Genomic DNA, 17,137 nt, shown 5'->3' with positions numbered 1-17,137 from the left:
GTGGAATGTGTTACCATTGCATTGTATGCATAAAGGTATGAATGTATAATAATGAGCTAATCGGCACGCATCTCCATGACGAAAACTGTTTATCGGAAATTAAGCCCTATTTCAGGTTCTACCTTTAATAATTAATGAAACGAGCGGTATTAAAGAATTGCAGAGCCTGCTGCAGGAAGTCGGTCCGTTCCTGACCCTGGCTGGAACGCCGATCCGGACTGCCTCCCTGATGCGACTTCTGCTACACTGGACGCTCATTCCCCCCCTGGGGTGAAAGTCTGTGATGGGAGACCGACGAGACCCATAGGGATAAGAGTACAGCCTCCTAAAGTTGCAGAGTTCGCAGTATGACGGAAGCCACCAGAGCCGGGTCGGAACCGTTCCGGTTTTTGTCCAATCGAGTTAAGAGATCGTTGTCCTCCCGGTACAGCTTGTGGCTATTCAGCGTGGTGATTCCTTGCTGCTCAGTGAGTGCAGAACACATTATAGCGCGCTATATATTGAGTTCAGCTTTCTTCATTGTGACGTCACTCTGCAGCATATTAGTTCCTTCCAGCCGGCTTCTTTGCTATAGCCAGCCGTGATCGTATAGTGGTTAGTACTCTGCGTTGTGGCCGCAGCAACCCCGGTTCGAATCCGGGTCACGGCACGTTTTTATTGTTTTGAAATCTATACTTTTATGTTTTTCAGTTGCTGGGAAATAGTATTTTTTTTGTTTTTCGATGTAAAATACAATGCGATCTGTCAGAGCATCTCGCAAGAGAAGTCAATGGGATCAGTAACCGCAGTAATTTCACGGCAGTTGTATTAATATATTTTACATATTAAGGTAGTCTATGCTATATTAGCAAGGTAAACATGTCAGTGTACAATACACAAATGATACGCACATTGCACTTTCTGTCTAGCTGGTCATGGGATTATATGTGTTACATGGATGTTTTGTCATAAAAACTTATATCTAGTGAATGATTTAAAGCACATTTTGTCTAACCAATGGTGTCAACTGTCCCGCGCATTACACTGTAGTGCTGATCTAGAGAGTGATCGCAGCAGCTTGGCTCAGAAAGTCCCATATGGTCTAGCGGTTAGGATTCCTGGTTTTCACCCAGGCGGCCCGGGTTCGACTCCCGGTATGGGAATACATGTTTTTATTTATTTATTTGTAAATTATGCAGATATATTTATGTTTGTAGTTTATATATATTTTTTGTACATTTTTATGAAATGTGTCTAACTGTTTTCAATTTTTTTTTAGCTGCTAACAAAAATGTAAACTTATTTTAGATTAATAAATTGAAATATATACAAATATATATTTGAAGAAAGACTTCTGTGAACTGTGTACGTAAGTACAAAAAAAAACAAAGAAAGTTGGCAGTCCTAGGCATTGTGTTGTAATGGTAAAAATGACAGAACATGTATGTTTATTGCATGTTTCACTTTAAATAACCTTGCAGAGTTCTCATTTGTAATGATCAGATGTTCTCTACATCAGCTCTACAGTTTCAGTTGCTGCCTATCAACTGGAGTGAAGAAAAAAAAAAGCTAGTGCCCCGTGTGAGGATCGAACTCACGACCTTCAGATTATGAGACTGACGCGCTACCTACTGCGCTAACGAGGCATCTTATTAACTTCCTTTTGAGTCTATACCAGGTGTTATCTCTCAGCGCATCGTACTTTCCCTGTGGAGCTGTGAAGCGTCGGGGAAGTGGTAGCTTTGAGTTGTAAATGATTTCTGACGATGGGCTATTTGTCATCATGTTCATATGCTACTGTGTACAATGCTCAGCTACATATAGGAAACACTCTGACACATTGTTTCTCTGTCTTTTTATATCTCTGTTTGCAGCAGTAAGACTATCAGTTCCCATATGGTCTAGCGGTTAGGATTCCTGGTTTTCACCCAGGCGGCCCGGGTTCGACTCCCGGTATGGGAATAAGATATTTTTTTTTCCATTTATTAATGTTGTTAATAAATGTTTATTGATATTAATTAATTAACTAAAAGGTACCTCTTTGGCATAGCAACTACAACAGTATTAATTGGCATACATTTCAATTAACTATAACAGTGTGCTTATTTAATGCCTAGTTTAAATAAATGTATTTTAATATTTTCAACATGTTTTTTTTTTTTCTTTTTTGATATGAGCTTTTTGAAATACATTTTTAGCTTTGTTAATATTATGCAAATATAATTTTATATACATCATATTATTGTGGTAGTGGCCAGCTGTATAATATGCCACATAGAGGTATGAATGTATAATAATAATAATGACCTCATCGCAGTGGCGGATTAGCCATGGGGCGACAGGGGCGGTTGCTCCGTGCCCCCATACATTTAGAGCCCCCACAACCGTCACCCCTCTGCTCCGGTGGCTGGTGGGTGGCATGCAGCAGGGTCTGGCAGTGTAGGGTCGGGTAGCGCTGGGGGCAGGGGGTCCCTGCAGCTTATGGGGGAGATTCTCTAAAAATTTCCACCCCCATTCGCCGCCCATCGCAATTATAATTATCGGATATGTTCTAACTTATGTGATAATTATAGCAAAGGACAGCTCTTGCGTTAAGAGGGACCAGCGGGTCCCTGCGGCTCCCCCCTCCCTCCCACACCCTCTCCTCCTCCTCCCTGCCCCCGGAAGAGGATCAGTGCAGGGAGGAGGTCACAGGTCCGGGCAGCACAGCTCTGTGCTGCCCGGACACAGGTGAGGGGGTGATGCGGGGTGGCGGGGGTCCGTGCGGGGCGGCGGTGGGTCATTGCGGGGCGGCGGTGGGTTGCGCTTCTATCTGGCGATGCCCCCCCCCTCCGCCACGGTAACCCGGCGGGGGATGCTTAGTGCATCCCAAAATGCGGTAAAAACCCTGATAACGGGGTTTTTACCGCATTTTTAGCTTAGAGAATCTCCCCCTATGTGAGATCAGAGACAAGTAGTTCCTATCCGCCACAGGGACCCCGCCGCTGACTTCACATACGCCGCAGAGACCCGCCAGCGCTACCCGACCCTGCGCTGCCCGACCCTGCTGCATGCCACCCACCAGCGGGCAGGGGGTCCCTGCAGCATATGTGAGATCAGTGGCGGGGTCCCTGCGGCGGATAGGAATTACTAGTTCCCATCTGCCGTAGGGACCCTCTGCTGACTTCACAATACGACGCAGGGATCCCCTGCCCATCAGTGCTACATGGACCCTACTGTCTGGATCCCTTTCCTGTGCTGCCCAGGTTTGTGTGTGGAGGGGAATGATGCCTCCACCGGGAAGGGGGGCATGCTTCCGTCGGGGAGGGGGGAGGATGCCTCAGTGTGTGAGTGGGTGGGGAATGCCTCTGTGGAGGGGGGGGGGGCGCCCCCACATTCCTTAATCTAACCCTGCTTCATCGGCACGCATCTCCATGACGGAAGCTGTGTATCGGAAATAAAAACCCATTTCAGGTCTTAGTTTTATCACTAATGTTTTATTAATGAAAGGGGCATAACATCCAATGCAGTAATAAAACATCACAGAGGCTGCTTGAGCTATACTCATACTTGTCTACACTTATGTAACATCTGAGAGACTTCAGAATTTGAATGCGTCCCCAAAGACACTAGGGAATTAAGGTCACTCACAATTTGTATTCCTTTTACATTTAGAGGATATATACAGAACGGCAGTGGTGCAGGTAAGGGGGTATGGCGTGGTACGGTGTACCTGCAAGAAATATATTGCAGGTACGCCATACCACTACTGCCCAACGGCGTAACTATAGCACCGCAGCCCCCGCCACCGCGCGGGGGGGGGGGTGTGTGTGTGTGTGCTGTGCATGTGGGGGCGCCGGGGCCTGCGGTGCTATAGTTAACCCCCCCAATCCCCCGCAGACTTACCTATCTCGCTGATCCCGGCGGCTCCGTTCTTCTGCTGAGGACCACCACAAAATGGCCGCCCCCATATAGCACACAGTTCTCTGAAACTGTCTGCTGTATGGGGGTGGCCATTTTCTCGGGGTCCTCAGCAGAAGAACGGAGCTGCCGGGACCAGCGCGATAGGTAAGGCTTTGGGGGATTGAGGGGGGTTTGCATGGGCGATGGGGCGGGGGGGGGGGGGTAGGGGTGCTTGGCGGGGCTAAACCATGCTGCTCTGCAGGTGGGGCCAGAGCCAAATTTCCCATTAGGCACGTGAGACACCGGCCTAGGGGCGGCACATGTTTGGGGGCGGCACTTGGATGCCTGTGATAGTACTGTCAGCCCAAAATGTACCAATAACTGCAAAATATCCACTGTACTATATTCCATCTTAAATAGAGTGTAAATGGATAGGACATGCAGATACTGCCCCTATAAACTGTCCTACTTAGTAAACATTATTGTTGTGCCTAGGGGCGCCCTCATCCCTAAATCCGCCCCTGGGTGGGGCAAATGTAAAATGTGCAGAGAGAGTTAGTTTTTGGGTATAGTGTGGTTCAAACCGAAATCTAAATTGCAGTGTAAAGTTACGTACACACTGGCTGATATATCAGCCAAATGAACGTCTGATATATCAATGCACCATTGGCCACTGTGAACGAGCAATATATCTGTGAACATCGTCATTTATAGATATATTGTGTTGGCTGTGCAACACAGCTGATGCCCGATATATCTAAATGTATATCCACCCATCCTGCGGATATATACCAGATAGCAGGGACGTGCGGTAGAGTAAATGGCTGAGGAGTCACTGTCAAGTACCATAGCCAAATTTGAACACATTATATGAGCCATGGGGTACATGCCAGCCAGAGGCGTAGCGAGGGCGGTGCCGTCAGCTCGCCCGCTCCATCTCCCCGCTGTGTCCGGGACACCTGGTGCTATTTAAAATTCACGTCTCCCGCTGGACCGCTAGCCAATAGGCGCTTGCTGTCCAGCAGCCAATCAACTGGTAGCTGCTGGACCGCGAGCGCCTATTGGCTAGCGCAGTCCAGCGGGAGATGTGAGTTTTAAACAGCAGCACCGTGCAGTCTCCCGGACACAGCGGGGAGGGTGTGCGCCCTGTGTGATCGATGGTTCACGAGGGGGAGGAGACATGCCCTGGGTCTGCCTCTCGCCACCCCGACCACAATGTGCTGCAGGAGGGGGCGGCAGCTACAGGATCTGAACTTACGCCCCTGGGAGAAGGACAGTGTCGGTAAATAGCTACTGTGGTAGCGAATGGGTTAAGTGTCATCTGGAGCCTGACAGCTCGCTGGTGTAGTGATCACTCACTGATGCATCCTCTGTTATATGCTGCACCATGTAGTGTGGTTTGCCCATTGGTTTGTGCCCATCAGTGAAATTTCTGGGTACATATGCATTGTGTACCTTTTGCAGCTAAGGCACAGTGTTGACTACCAAGTAGACAGAAGGGTTAATGTGCTGTCATTGCTCTAGGCTGCCAGTAGCCGTAGTAATGTATGAATATGCTCTGCCAGTGTGCCAGCAGGAGGGAATAGGTTAATGCAGCTTCAAATGCCACCTATTACATTACTGACTAGGGCTGATGGAGTTCATCTATCTTGTTCTGTTTGTTAAATAGTTTGCTAAATAGTTTGTGATGGGCATTACGGTGTTATATAGTATGTAATGGGCATTACGGTGTTTTATATAGTTTGCGATGAGCATTGCGGTGCGTTATATAATATGCAATGGGCATCATGTGTGGCCTTATGTGTAATTGGCATTATGGCATGTAACTTTATGTGGTATTGGTATTACAAAGTTTGCTAAAATGTGCAATGGGCATTACTTGTGTGGTATAATGTTGAGCTGTGAAACATGCCCTTCCTCCGGGCGCCGTGGCACCTAGCTACACCACTGATGCCAGCATTATAAACAAGTGCAGCAGTATATACTGCTGGAGATTCGCAGAGTTTTGATAAGAGATGTGCAGAAAAGGTAGCCAGGTGAGGCACTGCCTCACCTGCCATAGACTTTTTACTCCAGAGTTTTGACTACAAAAATGAATAGAATTATAAAAATAAGAGGTTTTTTTTAAGTATTCTTTGTATTTTTGACATAATTTATAAATTAAAAACACCGGCAGGTACTTATTTATTATCTGGGCTCCCATGTTAAATGCACCCCATTTTTTCATACCCCTACTATCCAACTACGCATGGAGTTGATTTTATATAGTGTGGCGAGCGCAGCGAGCCACCGTGCCCGAAGCATGGCGAGTGCACGCGGTCTCATAAGAAAAACGGGAGCCCAGATATTACATAAGTACCCACCGGCATATATGCTAGTATGAAAGGAAAGGCTGTGCCTCACCTTCCTCACCCCACAGTTCGCCATTGACAGATAGGCAGTATGCTGTGATGTGATTTCAGTGTGTGTGTTTGTGTGTGTGTGTATGTATGAATGGATGGAAACCCCCTCACAAGAATCTTGCATTTGCCCCTGACTTTCCTACGACTCTGAGAACTGGATCCAGAATTATTCTGTGTTGCAGCGATGCCGGCGAGTCTCTGGAATGTTCTGGGTCCGAGAATACCGGAACAAATAAACATGCCTCCTTGGCAAACTTGATCCCAGGAATGCTTATTAGGCAAGCACTAAAACTGGTAAACTCAGTGATGCCTCCTTGGCAAAAAAAAGAACTGTATACCCCTTTCACACTACATCCTCAACCTGGGTTATTGCCAGGTTAATGATGTACCAACCCTGGTCGAGGTGCGGTGTGAAAGCACCAAAATTTATAACCCTTGTTGGGCAACTTGGCAATTTGACCTGGGTTATAAGCAGGGTTATGGTCATGGATCCTCCCAGCATGCCCAATGGTTTGCGGCATCACTATGCACATGCAACAAGTCAGATATGCAGAATCTAATCTAGTTAGGACTCTTCTTACAAGTACTCACACACCGCTACCGCAGAAGAGTAAATTCAAAACTTCCAATTGCTTAATTAGTCATTTTTGGGGGCTGAAATTGTTCTAGAGCAAGTCACAATGATATTTTCTAGAAATAACTGTTTTACAGAAAAACAGGCTTACTGGGCCTATGAGAAAAATATGCAGTGTTTTTTTTTTTTACCTTCAATTGAAAAGGAAAACAATGGCCCTTATTCTGGTTAGTGCGGATATATCCGAGTGTGTTCGGGCCGCCGATGTTTTGTGTTTGCGCATGTGCAGAGGCATATCTGCGCATGTGCGAAAGGGACATACATCCAAATTCCGCATGAATTGTCTACACTACGAACAGGGGGAGGAGAGGGGCATGAAGAGCTGTTTGACCTCATTAACATATGCATATGCCCCGCGTTTCATGGGCGTTCCCATGAAAATGCTGGGCGTACGTATGGTAATGCGGCCGTGACGCACGTGTAGGGGGCGGACATATGACATTGCCGGATGTCAGCTGCCCGCCCAGATCCCTGCTTTTGCACGGAGAAATGCCAGAGTGGTCTGAGCTCGCGGGAGCTGCCTGACCACTCGGTCCTGCATTCGATGGTATGCGACCATCAAATGATGGGGGAGGTTCCAAGAGATGGAGGAGGTGTATCCATGAGAAATCCACTCGTGCTCCGTGCGGTCAGCGGCTTACCGCATTCGGACGGAGTGAGCGATCCGTACGGAAGGCGGGATTTAGGATGCACGGTCCTGGCCGCATATTCGGCTCCGGCCGCACAGACCAGAATAAGACAATGTGACATCAGGTAAAATCCAGAGCCACTGGGTTCTTTAAAACATGACCACACAATTAAATATGCCCCAAAGTTTGTTTATTTTAATAAAGCAGAACAACAAACTGTCACGAATAGAAGGAAACATGAGGCCAATAACTGTTATGTAGCATCACATGTATACCAGGAGTCATTGCATGTGCTAACTTTCTCCCACAGCTCATCTCACATTGCACAGTTTTATTAAGCTTGGTGAAGTGATAAAGTGGTTGGCGATTACACACAAGCCAATCAGCTCGGAACTGTCATATTACAGGTTTGGTTTGAATAATTAAAAAGTAAAGAAGTGAGGTGTGCAAATAATAGCGCTTGGTAAGAGGATAGTCAATCATCTTTAAATCAGAAAGAAAGATAAAATATACCAGCTTGTTCTGAACAAAAAACAGTTCTCTTATTTAAATTGTTGTATTAATAAATAAACTTATTGAAACATATACTTTTATAAAAATATATATATAAGAATAAAATGACCGCTAGCTATTGGTAGGTAGAGGACAAATGTACTTTTTCAGATATTTGTATGCAATTTTGATATTACCAGTTCCTGCAGATGAGTGGTTTGGGCCGCCTCTATGGTGCTTTTTAGGAACAGAGCTGTAGTCCTAATTGGTTGGCACGAGACGTTTCTCCTCAGATAAAGCCAAGGTAAAAGCAATTGTAGTTTTTACCATTTTAAAGTCCTCTGCTTGGTCCAACCTTTTTAATGCTTCTTAGGAACAAACCAGTAGTCCCAGGTTGTTTGCACAAAGGATTCCTCTGGTGGAGACAAAAATAATGAAATTGGTATAGGATTAAGTTCCAAGGTATTCCCCATGTGGCTTAGCCTCTTGTATTATATCTCCAAGTATCTCACAAGTAACCCAGTGGTCAAAGTGTTCTCAACGCTTTTCTTTGGCTTAGTTAGGGTGCCAGCTTCAACAGGAGCAAGTGGGCAATGTGGCAATGGGTGACCAATGAAAAAGGTTGACATTAGTTTTTCATGATTTTTCCATTTTTGGGGGGAATTTTTCATGCTTTACCAGCGGCGTAGCTAGATATTCGTAGGCCCAATAGCAAACATTTGTAAAGGCCTCCTATTTAGCAAATAGGTGATAAATGTATGTAAAACATATTACTTAGGCAGTAAATATGGGCCCCCTTAAGCTCTGGGCCCCATAGCAGCTGCACTCCTTGCACCTATGGTAAATACGCACTTGTGCTTTACCATTCTCAGTAGAGTTCATGTGGGTGGCAGGGGCGTTGCGAGGGTGGAGCACAAGGTCCGGGCGCCCGAAGATAACAGGGCACTAACCTATCTATCTACCCTAATACCCTAATCTATCTCTCCTCCCCCGACTTATCCCCATCACTTCTGTCCAAAGTCTCCGAATGCCTCACGGCCATCTCAGCCTGGATGACCCAACGCTTCCTGAAACTAAACATGGCTAAAACTGAACTTCTAATCTTCCATCCCCCGAACATCCCCTCTTCTCCCACTATCTCCATCAGCATTGGTGAAACCGAGATCACGTCCACCGACCAAACGCGCTGCCTCGGTGTCATCATTGACTCCTCCCTCTCTTTCACCCCCCACATTCGTGCTCTCTCACAGTCTTGCCGCTTTCACCTACGCAACATCTCACGCATCAGACCATTCCTCTCCACTGACGCGACCAAAATTCTCATTCACTCTCTTGTCATCTCCCGCCTTGACTACTGCAACATCCTTCTCTCTGGGCTACCTCTCACCCGCCTCGCACCTCTCCAATCCATTCTTAACGCTGCTGCTAGGCTCATCTTCCTCTCCCGCCGCTCTACCTCCGCCTCCCCCCTCTGTTTATCTCTTCACTGGCTCCCCATTCCTTTCCTAGTTCTCTTTAAACTCCTCACCACCACCTACAAGGCTCTCTCCTCCTCCACAGCTCCCTACCTCTCTTCACTGATCTCTATCCACACTCCCTCCCGTCCTCTTCGCTCCATCGTTGACCGCCGACTGACCTCTCACCTAATCACCTCCTCCCACTCCCGTGTCCAAGATTTCTCTCGCGCTGTCCCCCTGCACTGGAACAACCTCCCGCCACCCATCAGGCTATCTGATTCCCTTACCTCCTTCAAGCGCTCCCTCAAAACCCACTTTTTTCGACTAGCCTATCCCTCCTCCTAACCTCTTTTGATCCTCCTATCCTGCCTCCGTTCCCCTCCGTTCCTACTTATCCTATTGTATTTCGTTCGTCCACCCACCTATTTTTAGTATGTTAACTCTTATGAGCAGGGCCCTCCTTCCTCACGTACTCACCCTACCTCATTACCTCACCTGTGCTCCTGTCCTGTTCTTCCCTTCCTCTACTTCATCTTCGGTCTCCTTGACTATTTTGACACCTACTTCTGAACTGATGCTGATTTTAGTTCTACCAGCTATACCCCTATTTATACTGTATCTTTCTACACACCCTGTACGTTACCTTGTAATTTGTTTTTTTTTGTTTGCTATGTACAGCGCTGCGGACACTTTGTGGCGCCTTATAAATAAACGTACTACTACTACTACTAGGGCACCGGAGCCGTGTCTGCACCGCCCGCTCGCCCGCTCCCCTGCCTGCTCCCGGCTCCCTGCTCTGTCCGGGAGACATGCTGCTATTATTTTCATTTCACGTCTCCCGCTGGACCGCTAGCCAATAGGCGCTTGCGGTCCAGCAGCCAATCAATTGGTGGCTGCTGGACCGTGTGCCTCGCCTACTACAAATTGGGGGGGGGGGGATGGGCTCGAAACATGCCCTACTCCGGGTGCCGTGGCACCTAGCTACACCACTGGTGGGTGGTAAAGTGTAGTGCGTGGAGCCGTAGCTGATCAAGGAAACCGTCCTAAAGCACAGTGAGCTAAGAGAGCCATGGGTACTTGTTTCCTAGCACGGCCACAACGATCATAATCGCGGTCATCGGGGTAAAATCGGGGCCATCGCGGGCATCTTGTGCACTAAAAAATCGGGTGCGATGGGCCAGACGCGATGCCCGCGATTTCCCCATAGAGAACAATGTTAAATGCCTCAATTTACCCGCGATGACCACGATTTCCCATAGGAAACAATGTGAAATGGATGAATTTAACCAAATTATCATAGGGAACGATGGTAAATGGCCCAAAAACACCCCTGAACATTGAAATGTCCCCCCAAAAGTAGTTTACGCCACCACACGATCAACGTGAACCTGAAGCGTGGAGAGCGCAGCGAGCCCGCGAGGGGCGGCGGTACGTGTCCTCCGACCTTTTCATACCCCTACTATCCACTAGGGCGTGGAGTTGAGAATAGAATAGTGTGGCGAGCGCAGCGAGCCACCGAGCCCGAAGCGTGGCGAGCGCAGCGAGCCCCGCGATGGGACGCGGATACCTGTGAAGCCCGCAAAGGGATGCATTTACCTGTGAAGGTATCCGCGTCCCCTCGCGGGGCTCGCTGCGCTCTCCACGCTTCGGGCTCGGTGGCTCGCTGCGCTCGCCACACTATTCTATTCTCAACTCCACGCCCTAGTGGATAGTAGGGGTATGAAAAGGTCGGAGTACATGTACCGCCGCCCCTCGCGGGCACGCTGCGCTCGCCACGCTTCGGGTTCACGTTGATGGCGGGGTGGCGTGAACTACTTTTGGGGGGACATGTCAATGTTATGGGTTTTTTTGGGGGGTTTCTGGACCATTTACCATTGTTTCCTATGATGATTTGTGTAAATTGACCCATTTAACATTGTTTCCTATGGGAAATCGGGGTCATCGCGGGTAAATTGAGGCATTTAACATTGTTCCCTATGGAAAAATCGGGCCCATCGCGGGTGGACCATTTAAGCATTTTTGGCCGCATACGACCCGACCGACGCGATTTTTCACTGTTTTCAATGCATTTCAATGGAAAAATCGGGGGCATTGCGTCGGTCGCGTCGCAGGCCACTAAAATGACCCCCGATGGCCAAGATTTGTGGCCGTGCTAGGAAACAAGTACCGAGCCATGCTAGGGTATGCAGAACACTATTTGGGGACCCACATGATCAGTTATCGACATTGACACTCAAAAAAATTGAAAAATACATGTTGACCTTTTCATGTGTTGAACTATTTAAAATTGACCCTTTTTCACTGTTGACCATGAGCATGTCAACCATTCGACAGTGTCAAACTTTTGGTGTCGACCTACTGACTATCGACCTAGAAATGGTCTATGAGCTGTTTCACACCCAAATCAACCCATATGATATTAGATTTAACAATTATCATTTACATAAAATAGATTATTTATATTATAATAATTACATATAAATATGGGGCCAAATGTAATGCAGTGCGAGTGCAGCGGCCGAGCTGGATGCAGGGTAAACTCGGAAGATTATTGTAAAGGGCAGTCATTTACAAAGCCCAACATGCCTTGCAAAAAACTTGCCCTTACTAGTTCAGACAGCATACCAGATGGATGCTGGACTCAGACAGAATTACATCCGACACATGATCTTCATAGTAGAACGGACATTTCTGATTAAATATATCATACTAAGAAAATTGTGGTTTGTAATAATAAAGATGCGTTGGCCGGGAATCGAACCCGGGTCAACTGCTTGGAAGGCAGCTATGCTCACCACTATACCACCAACGCCTACTGCTTGAGACCATTTCTGAACTGGTTCTTCAGTATAGCCACAGAAGCTAATTTCAGTGCTGGCTGAATTTTTTTTTTTTTTTATTTCTGAAATTATATGTCTGCTTAATTTCTGAGCTTTGGTTATTACCAATAGACAGCGTGATGGCGTTTTGTGCTGCAGCCTCTTCTCATCTTTCCTAACCGCGTGTTTCCCACATCTATACTGGGTACAAGGAGCTACATGTGTTGCGCTGTGACCGTTCGTGTGGCCTGAGATCTCACAGCGGAACTGATACTACCAATCTACAGGCACATGTCCCAACGCTGTAAATTAACATCTTCTGGGGGATTATATATTTTGCATCGTGATCACATCATCTCTCCCACTCACCCAGCTCTCGTCTTTTTGAAATGCAAACACCGGAAATCTTGGCAGTTTTTTTTGTCTTGTTTTTGTTTTTTAAACATAAACTATGCCACGGCCAATCAGGACGAAGGGCGGCGTTATTTCCGTCAAATGACAGCGCAGCCAAGTGTATAAATAGAGTTGTAGCAGGGGGTAATGCATTTAGGGATGGCCATCATCGCCATTGCCATCGATGGTTTGCACCGATGGCAATTCGGCAACTGGCCATCGATAGTGCTAAACTATGCAATGGATGACCATCAATATTTTTACATATCAATGATCATCCATTGTGTTTGATTGATGGGCCTGTGGGCATATCAAAACACAGGGGCGGGGCTTCGCAGGTGTCGGGGCGGAGCTATGATTTATGTCCCGGCACTTTAGGGAAAAAGCAAAAACGAAACTATTCGTTTAAGCTTTACATCGATGGTGGGAAACCATCTGGTTCTCCCCCATCGATGGCAAACCTATTTGAATTCTAATCATCGATGGTCGATGGCCATCCCTACAAAGGCGGAAAGGGGCTCGGAAAAGGAGGCGCTAAGCGCCACAAGAAGGTTCTTCGTGACAACATCCAGGGCATCACCAAATCCGCCATCCGTCGTCTAGCTCGATGTGGGGGTGTGAAGCGCATCTCTGGACTCATTTATGAGGAGACTCGCGGGGTGCTGAAGGTGTTTATGGAGAATGTGATTTGTGATGCCGTCACCTACACCGAACACGCCAAGAGGAAGACCGTGACCGCTATGGACGTGGTCTATGCTCTGAAACGCCAGGGCCGCACTCTCTATGGGTTCGGGGGTTAAGTTCTCAGGCGCATCTCCTGCAGTCACGCACACACAAAGGCCCTTTTCAGGGCCACCCATCTTTTCTACGAGAGCGCTGTTACAACCTCGCTATGTAACGTGGCCATGTGCCAGGTTGATTCGTCCCCTCACGCTAGAGGGATATGCTAGTGGATGCTGACAGTGAGGTGGGTGGCAGATGCAGTGGAACAATGCTGCTAGCGACCAATGCACAGCAGCATATAACTTTTACAGAGAATTGTGTTTTAAAAGGGGCACGAGGAAAGCAGATTGAAGAATGATCCAGTCCGCCTTCTCTGCGATTTACTGAGCTATTTACCGTATATAGTCTTGCACCACACGGTTTGCTGCAGTTATTCCAGCTGGGGATAATAAAACACGATGCTGAGCTAGAGAGTTCTATAGTGGTGAATCACACACCTTAGTTCTCTGACAGCTCTGCCACAGATTGAGCTTGCCCTTACAGAAGATTTAGGGCAGAACCGGCTGGGATGTATGGTGCCACGGTTTACAGTGATTTCAGCCCCCGGAAAGTGGGCAGGACTAATCAGCGGGATTTTTGAAAAATGTAATGGCTCCACTTTCAGCCAATCGTTGAAAGGTGCATATCAACTTCTAGGTATCAGCGTGCGGCACAAAGCATAAGTTCCCCTCCGACCTTTGTCTGTAGATACCATTTTTTTGGTATCACTGTGTTCAATTGAAAAGCGCACAAAAACTTGCTGCGCTATGAAACTGTTAATAAATAAAGAGAGCTGATACGTAACTTTTATTAATCCCACTTTCCAGCATATCTGTAGAACTGTGTAGTGACTGAATTGAATGGGCACACTGAAACAGGCTGGCATCGCTGACTGTTGATTACCTACTGAAGGGCGCAGCCATCAGGCCACACCGCGCGCTTACAGCTCTGTCGAGAGAGGGTGGGTGGCTCTGAAAAGAGCGTTTTGGGGGAGAACAAGGGAGCGAGGATGCGTCTGCTCAGCCATTACTTCTTTGCCGCAGCTTTCTTGGGCTTGGCTGCCTTCTTGGCCGGGCTTTTTGCGGCTTTGGGTTTCGCTGCCTTCTTGGCCGGACTCTTGGCGGCTTTGGGTTTCGCCGCCTTCTTGGCAGGACTCTTGGCGGCCGCCTTCTTCGGCTTCACCGCTTTTGTGGGTTTCTTTACCTTCTTCTGGCTCTTGGCTGCACTCGGAGCTTTCTTGGGCTTTTTCGGGGATTTGGCCACTTTCTTTGCAGCAGGTTTCTTGGGCTTCAGAGACGTCTGGGCGACCTTCTTGCTCTCCGCCTGCTTCTTATTGAGCTTGAAGGAGCCGGAAGCGCCGGTGCCTTTCACCTGGGTGAGAGTTCCTTTGGTGACCAAACTTTTCACGCCCAGCTTCACGCGGGTGTTGTTCTTCTCCACATCGTAGCCTCCGGCAGCCAGAGCCTTCTTCAGGGCAGCAAGAGAAACCCCACTGCGCTCTTTAGAGGCGGCCACGGTTTTCACAATCAGCTCGGAGACGCTGGGTCCAGATGGCTTGGCGCTTTTCTTTGCTCCTCCAGCAGCATTCTTTGGCTGCCTCTTCTTTTTGGCTGCGCCCTCTGAAGGAGGGACAGCGGCGGCGGCGGATGCAGTCTCTGCCATCTTACGGAATCGGAACAGCAGAAAAAAAAAATGCGGTATAGTAGTTAAATCTAGAGATGGCTAGTGAATCGTTGTCTCGACTCAGTGTCTCGAAACATTCAGCTGACTGCATGATTCGAGATACTCACTGTTGGCTGAGTCGGGACAGCAGCAGCAGCACACTGAATCTATGTTGGTAATTATATTATTAACAATCATTGCATAAGCAGCTGCCTGCCTCTGCCAGATGAACTGCACAATCATTATTAAAGCTGGTTCGGTTACTAAGGAGCAGCAAGGGACTGAGCCTCTGCAGCTCCCTAATGTGTTGTGAGCCTTGCACTGTCTCTCTGTGCCTGCTGCAATTCCAAATGAGTTGTGATCCCAGCCACTGTCTTACTTCCTGTCTGCCAGCACACTGAGCCTCTGCAACTCACTAAAGCTGGGTACACATATGTACAATTTCCTTTTTCTTGCGACCGTTCGATCGACCGAATACACGTTCGGCCGTCCAAAACATACGACCGTTCTGCGCGTACACATATGTACAATTTTACTTGCGACGTCCAATGTACTCCCGTCCAAACAATCGCAAGAAGAAGTATATGAGAGACCCTGTAACCCTTTGCCTGCTGTTTTAACTAATGTGTATATAATGTATATATGTTGAGCAGTGGCTCAACACTTTAGACGCATCCCTTTAAGACATTAATCAATGTTGAAGTTTTAATAGAGTGGGCTGGAAGCTCTTTTCAGGGCACCAGCTTCACACTATTAAAACTTCAACATTGATTAATGTCTTAAAGTGATGCGTCTAAAGTGTTGGGCAGTGAGGCATTATACACACATTAGTTAAAACAGCAGGCAAAGGGTTACAGGGTCTCTCATAATGCAGCATACCACCGTGCTTTGTCAAACTGTCAAGCATATCGATCGAAGGTGCGTACACACTTCACTTTTGTTCCGATATGGAGCCGTCCTGTCGGATGAAATATTAAGCAGCAAAGAACCTTCGACCGACCGACCGTGGACGGCCAAGAGCGTTTTTGGCCGTTTATCGGTCGCACAGCAGCAATTGGGACAGCGTACACACCTATACAATCGAACGGCCGTTTGCCCCCAGATTGGAAGAACGGCCCGACGATTGTATATATGTGTACCCAGCTTAAGAGTTGTGAGCCAAGCCACTGTCTTATTTCCTGTCTGCCAGCACACTGAGCCTCTGCAACTCACTAAGAGTTGTGAGCCAAGCCACTGTCTTATTTCCTGTCTGCCAGCACACTGAGCCTCTGCAACTCACTAAGAGTTGTGAGCCAAGCCACTGTCTTATTTCCTGTCTGCCAGCACACTGAGCCTCTGCAACTCACTAAGAGTTGTGAGCCAAGCCACTGTCTTACTTCCTGTGTTCCCTGCACACTGAGTGACTGAGCCTCTGCAACTCCCTGAGTGTGCTGTGAGCCGTGCACTGTCTCCCTGTGCCTGCAATTCCACACAACTCATGAGCCCAGCCACCAGGGGCGGGCTGGGCCGGGGGGCAGAGTGCCATATGCCTCCCGGGCCGCTTACCCACCCACTGGCTGAGGGCCGTGCTGCGGCTGGATCAGTTTCTCCAGCCCTCCTGCACTGGCCGCGGCTTACAGAACACGGCCGCGGCTACAGGAAAATGGCCGCCGGCCCCCTGCACTGAGGACATGTTCTCAGTGCAGGAGGCCGGCGGCCATTTTCCTGTAGCCGCGGCCGTGTTCTGGAAGCCGCGGCCAGCGCAGGAGGGCTGGAGAAGCTGATCCAGCCGCAGCACGGCCCGCAGCTACTGAGTGGGTAAGCGCTCTTCCCCCCACCCTCCCTCACCCGAGCATATGTGTTTCTGTCACTGTGGGGGCATATCTGGCACTGTGTGGGGGCATATCTGGCACTGTGTGGGGGCATATCTGGCACTGTGTGGGGGCATATCTGGCACTGTGTGGGGGCATATGTGTATCTGGCACTGTGGGGGGCATATCTGGCACTGTGGGGGCATATATGTATTTGGCACTGTGGGGGCATATGT

The 17,137-nt window shown here is 48.2% G+C and overlaps 1 protein-coding gene and 4 non-coding genes across 5 annotated transcripts; 3 read left to right on the top strand and 2 right to left on the bottom strand.

Annotated features, from left to right (window-relative positions):
- Nucleotides 1–577: 577 nt before the first annotated feature.
- Nucleotides 578–649, top strand: TRNAH-GUG (transfer RNA histidin (anticodon GUG)). Its single transcript has one exon. It is a non-coding gene; the product is annotated as a tRNA-His (tRNA).
- A 421-nt stretch (nt 650–1,070) lies between these two features.
- On the top strand, nt 1,071–1,142 carry TRNAE-UUC (transfer RNA glutamic acid (anticodon UUC)). The gene has a single exon. It is a non-coding gene; the product is annotated as a tRNA-Glu (tRNA).
- A 410-nt stretch (nt 1,143–1,552) lies between these two features.
- Nucleotides 1,553–1,625, bottom strand: TRNAM-CAU (transfer RNA methionine (anticodon CAU)). The gene has a single exon. It is a non-coding gene; the product is annotated as a tRNA-Met (tRNA).
- Nucleotides 1,626–1,869: 244 nt separating this feature from the next.
- Nucleotides 1,870–1,941, top strand: TRNAE-UUC (transfer RNA glutamic acid (anticodon UUC)). Its single transcript has one exon. It is a non-coding gene; the product is annotated as a tRNA-Glu (tRNA).
- A 12,502-nt stretch (nt 1,942–14,443) lies between these two features.
- Nucleotides 14,444–15,111, bottom strand: LOC146073199 (histone H1.11R-like). Its single transcript, XM_083180384.1, has one exon. It carries the CDS (start codon nt 15,109–15,111, stop codon nt 14,476–14,478), a length of 636 nt encoding a protein of 211 aa, XP_083036510.1. The 3' UTR covers nt 14,444–14,475.
- Between the last annotated feature and the right edge of the window lie 2,026 nt (nt 15,112–17,137).

Source organism: Crinia signifera, chromosome 4, assembly GCF_055691185.1.
Source record: "Crinia signifera chromosome 4, ASM5569118v1, whole genome shotgun sequence".
NCBI lineage: Eukaryota > Metazoa > Chordata > Amphibia > Anura > Myobatrachidae > Crinia > Crinia signifera.
This window is presented reverse-complemented; position numbering and strand designations above follow the sequence as displayed.

Coding starts and splice junctions, on each gene's coding strand:
- LOC146073199 (XM_083180384.1), bottom strand. CDS start 15,111: ATGGCAGAGACTGCATCCGCCGCCGCCGCTGTCCCTCCTTCAGAGGGC.